The sequence below is a fragment of the Brassica rapa genome, chromosome A09 (genome assembly GCF_000309985.2).
Source record: "Brassica rapa cultivar Chiifu-401-42 chromosome A09, CAAS_Brap_v3.01, whole genome shotgun sequence".
NCBI lineage: Eukaryota > Viridiplantae > Streptophyta > Magnoliopsida > Brassicales > Brassicaceae > Brassica > Brassica rapa.
The window spans coordinates 8,356,367-8,362,874 of NC_024803.2; the positions used below are offsets into that span (position 1 = coordinate 8,356,367).

General features: G+C 42.5%; 2 protein-coding genes and 1 long non-coding RNA gene across 8 annotated transcripts; 1 reads left to right on the forward strand and 2 right to left on the reverse strand.

The window, feature by feature from the left end:
* Positions 1-10: 10 nt before the first annotated feature.
* LOC103849696 (uncharacterized protein At3g28850) lies at positions 11-1,435 on the reverse strand. The gene has a single exon (XM_009126414.3). It carries the CDS (start codon positions 1,286-1,288, stop codon positions 206-208), a length of 1,083 nt encoding a protein of 360 aa, XP_009124662.1. The 5' UTR covers positions 1,289-1,435; the 3' UTR covers positions 11-205.
* Positions 1,436-1,637: 202 nt separating this feature from the next.
* LOC103849695 (mediator-associated protein 3) lies at positions 1,638-2,745 on the reverse strand. Its single transcript, XM_009126413.3, has one exon. It carries the CDS (start codon positions 2,128-2,130, stop codon positions 1,783-1,785), a length of 348 nt encoding a protein of 115 aa, XP_009124661.1. The 5' UTR covers positions 2,131-2,745; the 3' UTR covers positions 1,638-1,782.
* A 228-nt stretch (positions 2,746-2,973) lies between these two features.
* LOC103849694 lies at positions 2,974-6,155 on the forward strand. 6 transcript variants are annotated; one of them, XR_004451159.1, is made up of 13 exons: positions 2,974-3,188; positions 3,275-3,401; positions 3,479-3,572; positions 3,651-3,880; positions 3,972-4,137; positions 4,220-4,324; positions 4,437-4,548; positions 4,618-4,721; positions 4,819-4,966; positions 5,042-5,188; positions 5,295-5,408; positions 5,496-5,661; positions 5,769-6,155. It is a non-coding gene; the product is annotated as an uncharacterized LOC103849694 (long non-coding RNA). The 6 variants fall into 6 exon arrangements; XR_004451155.1 differs by having other exon boundaries at positions 3,479-3,880; XR_004451158.1 differs by having other exon boundaries at positions 3,275-3,388; positions 3,479-3,868.
* Positions 6,156-6,508: the final 353 nt, after the last annotated feature.

The window sequence follows — 6,508 nt, forward strand, 5'->3', positions numbered from 1 at the left end:
AGTGATGATGTTAACCACAAACATAAGCATATATATAAACAAATGTGAGACCTTGCAAGCTACCACTCGAATGGTTCTCATGCGTGCATCGTATATCATAGGTTCACTATAAGAAATCATCAAGCATGTCACAATACAAAATAGGACTGTATTTTATTAATCGTGTTGTTGTGTGTTCGTTCATCTTCTTAATTAAATTCCCTCCTTAATTAACAAAACAAACAGGACAACGTATCAATCCATTCTCATTACACTTGACACACCTCCCCCATCCTTCTCCCTTCGCCGCCACGCCCACCGCCGCAACCTTACAGCTCCCCCCGCACTCCAAACAAGGAACCCACCTTGCTCCCCCACACCCTTCGCACGTGTGCCTCCCTTCCTCCCCTACTCTCTCCACACGTGCCCACCTCAACACTCTCCCCAACTTCCCGTTCTCGTTCATCGCCGTCACCTCCGCCGCTCCTCCCAAATACCTCCCTTTCACGAACACTCTCGGCGGCGCCACCGTCGCTTCGTCTTGGAGAAGCTCCTTGAGCTCACTCAGCACTCCGGCGTCTAGAGACACGTCCCTCTCGTCCACCACCACCCCTTGCTGCTCCATGATGGCCCTCACGCGCATGCAGTCCTCGTACGTCCGACGCACTCCCTGCAACGACGTCGTGTACACCACCAACCCGTCGCCTCCTCCGGGAGGACACTTCTCCGGGAACTCCCTGAGTGGGTCCCAGTTCATCACCGGTTTCTTGTTCCCTTCTTTCTCCCTCCGCTCCCTGTCTCTCAGCACGAATATGTTCTCCTTCACCGACCGGGGCCCCGAGTTGGACTGAGTCGACTCGTTCCGATTGAACTCGGGTCTTAACTCCGACATCGACTCTGTTTTTTTAAGCTTGACCGTCGTCGCAGGGTTCTGCGCGGCGATTTGCTTCCTCGCCTTCGTTTCTAGCTCGTCCAGCGTGTGGAACGATGCGCTCTTCCGCGGAAGCCGTCGTGGAGGAGTCGCCGGAGGCTCAACGGAGACGACTTCAGCCGGTTTGACGTCTGCCGGTTTAAGGTGGATTTCGAGAGACTTGCTGACCTCGTCCCATGTTTTGGGAGCGTCGTCATCACCTTCCTCGACGGCGATTGGCACGGCGGCGCTTGAGGGTTTTTCGTCATCATCGTGGTCGAATTTGAGCCACGGCTCCTCGATGGAGTTGATATTAAACACGGCGAAGCTAGACGGCGGTGGTTTGTAAACGTCGGAGACGACGTTGCCTTTCACCTGCTTAGACGATGCACAACCCATTTCAGTAGATATTGTATTTTCTTTGAATGAGTGTGTGTGTTTGTTGATTATATGAAGAAAACAAGAAACATGATGGGGGTAGTAGAATTTTATGTGGTGTGAGACCTTTCTCCCTTATCCAATTAGTTAGTTATGCATAGATTTATAACAACTCATATTAAGTAATTTGTAGATTTATTTGGGTCCATGAATGAATAATGAGACTCTCTACTAGTGACCACAAAGCGTTTATGTGGTTCCAGTGTAATCAACGTGGTGAGTCCATCACATTCTTCACATCTTCCAGTTGTCTCTCGTACATGCAAAAATGCAAAAATGTCATAATCATTTGAAGCATAACACTGAAAAATAGACGAATAATAATATAATTAATAAGCTTTTAAAAAGGCTCGACTTGAGTTACAACAATGAACAGCCTTCATCGTTGGAATCAAACAAAAGACACAAATTAAAAACACTAAAAAAAACCACAGCAAAGATGAAAGTGTCGGAATCTAAGCAGCCGACTCTTCCTTCTTGGTCTTGTTCTTCTTCTTCTTCTTCTTAGTCGATTTCTCGCTTCCTCCTTCGACGTCTTGCACAATCTGAGCATGGTGCTTTCCCACCTCACTCTCGATCGTCATCACCGCCTTCTCGACGAACCTCTCCACGGCCTCTCTCACGATGAGCTTGTACGGATCTTTGGAAAGATCGAGATCCAGCTCAGAGGAAGCTTCCTCTCGCGCCTTGACCTCTGTTATCTGATACAAACTCGATCGTTTCAAGATCTTATTCACCGTGTCCTTTATCTTCTTCTTCAGATCTTTATCGATCACCACCACTTCTCTCGCTTCTTCCTCCATTGATTTGGTGGCGGAGCTAGCTTCCAGACGGCTCTCGTTAGGGTTTTGGTGTCTCTCAAGTCTCAAGCCTTCAATTTCATAAACCCTCTCTAACTAATCTTTTAAATGTGCCAATTAATTTATAGGATGGGCCGCAAATGTTCAAGCCCAAACCGTTTTCTCTCTTAAATTATGCGGATAACATCACTTACATAATTGAAATCTAACCTATACTAAAAGGGTTATATGAGCATTAGAGAAGTTGTCCACGTATGACAATTAAATCAGCCAATCAGGAGATTTTTTTTTGACACGTCAGATACGCATGACAAATTCTAATTTTCCCAAAATCGAATCTCGATCCCTTTCTCTTCGTCTTCTCCGTCTGCTATTTTAGATCGAAACTGACGGGATTTAATAAGAACAACATCGTTGGGTGAGAAAACCATTATTGGGGGTAAATTTTATTCTTCGAGCAGTTTCCCTTCATTCAACCTCCCAAATTAAAAAAAAAAGAATTATTGGCGACGCACAGGGACAAGAAGAGGTCAACAAATCTGCCTCGAAGATTTGAGAAAAAGGTCCATATAATGAGACAGCGACGATATACCGCTGACTAGAACGCCCCTTCTTCTACAGGTGAAGGGATGCTGCAGCCACGGGCATGGAAGCTGCGTTTTGTAAACTCGCCACCACCGATGATATTTACGTTTACCAGGATCGAGGCGGAGGATGGTTCTCCAATAGCAATCGAGCTCCTCGATGCCGCCACAAACGCCCGAGTCACCTCCGACTTGCGGCTCGAGATCGTAACGCTGCTGATATCGCCGAGGAAAGCTTCACCACCGAGGAGTTTAACAGGAATATTCTCCGACCACGGGAAGGGAAACCACCATTGCTCGCCGGAGACCTGACTGTGACGCTTGAAGACGGGGTCGGAGTAGTCAGCGGCGACGTCACTTTCACAGAAAATTCGAGCTGGACGAGATGCAGGTTAGGTGCTAAAGTTAGACAACAAGGAGGAGTTGTGGAGGCCATAAGTAGAGCGTTCGTGTGCAGAGATCGTCCAAGAGGAGAGTGTGAGTAAATTCATAGTTTAGAAGACTTTATTTTCACCCGCATTTGGTAAATCAATTTTGATTATGCAGCTTATTCTGATTCTAAGGTACACGACATGACCAAACACGGAGTTAAAGAATCTCTTGATGGATCCCAAGACGATGAGGCTCAAGATTGCAGATCTTGGTTTAGCCAGAGCCTTCACTCTCCCTATGAAGAAGTATAACCATGAGGTAATAATCTCTGTTGATCTGTTTGAGCTCAATGTCATTGTATCTGGTTATAAACTGGTTCTTTTCCATTGCAACAGATATTGACTCTATGGTATAGAGCTCCAGAAGTTCTTTTTGGTGCCACTCATTACTCTACAGCTGTTGATATGTGGTCTGTTGGCTGCGTTTTTGGTACGTTTTACTCACTTCAATATCAATCTTTACTTATAAAAACTACAGAAACTAACGTTGTTTCTTTGACATTGACAGCTGAGCTTGTGACCAACCAAGCGATTCTTGCTGGGGACTCTGAGCTCCATCACTCTCACTTAAACTTCTTAATCAGACTTGAAAAAATTCTTCGGTAACGTCTTCTTCCGATGTTGTTGCGTAATCAGCCTTCGACGCTCTCCGTCTCGGTAGATCGTCGCAGTTCATTGTTGCTTGGCTTCTCCGTTTCTGGGACTCGGAAAACATCAAGAAGTATGGTAAATTCATGGGTATCACTCTACTTCTCTTTGATGAGAAGGTATTGTATCCAAAAAAGAGAAGATTATGTACTTTCGTTTTTTTGGTCGCTATATGTTTCAGACTGTCTCTCATCACACTGCAAGGAACTATATGAAGTCAAAGAAGGCAAATAAGAGTTTGATTTCAAGGTGGTCACCGAGACCGTTCCAAAATGAGCGTGATTATGTCCCGTTGAGCTCTATGGCTTGGCCAAAGACGAGTCTGATTACGGATGATACACAACAAGGTAAGTAAGCGTACAAGTGGATTTATTTTTACGAATCAGAATTTTAAGAAGAATTTAATCTGTTTAATTTTTATATTTATAGCTTCAAGATAGATAACAGTGACCTTCGAGAAAGGAGGCAAGCCTACTGTTAGAGTTGCTAGCCTTGGCCACGCGTTGCATGTCTGGCTCAATTGAGAATACCTTGGTAAGATGTGAGATTGAGAAGGTGCATAGCTAGATGTTCTCACAAAAATTATGTGCTAACAAAAACATTCAAGTTTGATGATGAAATATGTGATTTTCTTGTGTGTGAACAGGATAGTGTGTCTTATCTGGAGCATAGATTCACATGTCACACGTAGTGTTTCCATCTTAGGGTTGAGCTCTGGACCACTTGATCTCACTGAGAAAAACAAATGGGGAAACAAGGTTTGTCATGAATCGTACTTTCTCAACCTCCAAGGCAATTTTGATCTGTTTTTTTTTTCAAATTTGTAGGTGGGTATTGAAGGCTAGAAGCTCTATATTCACACGAGAAAGGATAGAAGAAGGTTAAGTGGCAGAAATTCTCATGAAAAGCACCAGGATTTACCTGGTATCAGGTGGAGTTACTAAATCTTTTCAGAATTGAAAAGATATATTTGTCATTTAGATAGCAAGATGTGATCTAATGAACAATATTTGAAATATCTGTTGCAGGCATGCGCCAGGAGTTTAGTAATATTAAGTTTTCTTTTTCCATCTGAAGAAGATTCTTTAACGAAATAAGGAAAATAAATAAGTATGTATTCCTCTTAGTATCACTAGACATGAAAATAAAAAATTTGTGCTCACTTCACCACCACAGGTTAGTTTATATCTAACTTAGCACCAACATCTTATGCTCATTTGGTATTCCTCTTACTGTCACTAGATATTATAGACTGCATACTGGGAAAGTTGATAACTCTGAAACATCACATGAGTGGTGCTATATCTCATGCTCCAAGAGCTCCTGGAAACTGCGGCGTGGGCTTTCATCTTTCGTGTGTGGATCATATCATGATGAAAAAGCTGTTGGCATTGTAAGGTAATCTATGATGCAATTGGTTTCATACATGATTTAGGTATGCTCACACAAAAAAAACCAGTTTAACCCTTACACCTAACCAGTCGTCTCTCTCTTTGATGACAAGTACCGGGTGGAGATGGCAGTATCAGATGCATCCGACTCTGCTCTGTTTGTGGCTTTCGATGCTGAGATGAACAAGCTGATCAATGTTCCTGCTGCATGAGTGTCTCAAGGCATGGTAACATCAATCAATTGGCCTCTGTTATTTGTGTGTAGCTTTAGTAAAATTGAAAGGACTGTTTAGTTATTTGTGATTGTCCAACAGGGCACCAGCATGGAGGATGCACATAACATTGCTTTCCCACAGTGCCTCAGAGACATACTGGGGAGGGCCTTAACATTCCAGCAGAAACTTTCAAGGTTTAATTTCTCATCAAAGCATCAGTCATTCACCTTAACCAGAGCTTCCCCTTCCAGATTTTGCAGAGCAGGTAATCTCTCTGTATATTTACGTTTAAGCACTCCAAGCATTATTGTGTTATGTATACCCATACTCCTCCACATGGAGGTGATGAAAACACCGGCAATGATGTTCCAGGAGCTATATATAGAGATACTTCTGAAGCTCTTTAAAGAGGTGCTCCAGTCAACAACGGCGGACCCATTACTCATGTCATGGTGAAAGGCAAGAAACAGCCTCTAAACCTACCAAAAACCATGTTCGCAATGGTTAAGCTTCAGATTACTGGAGCCTAATGGAATGTTGCAGACTTCCACAACTGCTTTTTGTCGTTTTCTTAAAAAAAATCTTTAATAAATGTGTACTTGAGCTATTTGGCTCTGTATTTCAGATGACTTAGAAAAGAGCCTCCTACAGTTATTTATGTGTACTTGAGCTATTTGGCTATGTATTTCAAATGACTTATAAAATAGACTCCTTCAACTAATTTATATTTGCTTACACTTTTCAAGTGTATTAAACGAATAACTGGTAACAGAGTCAAATATATTGTTTCACCTGCTAGCTGATTCGTTAAAATGTTTTTTTAATAGTTGTATGAATTGTTAAAATCTAACCTTAGCTATTTTGACCCGTTTTAAAGTGCATGTAACATCTCTTCTTAAACACACGTCCACTACAAGAAAGCTATGTTTATGTCCTTTTGCTGATATTTTTAACCAAAGAACTGGTAAGAGATACAAATATATTGCAATTCCTTCGCGACGTCTTACATATAGAAAAGTATAACAACTCATTCTCATCATATTATCGATAATTTGTATTAAAACAGTGAGAGCAAAATACATTCCCAGACTCAACCACATTGTATCTTAGGG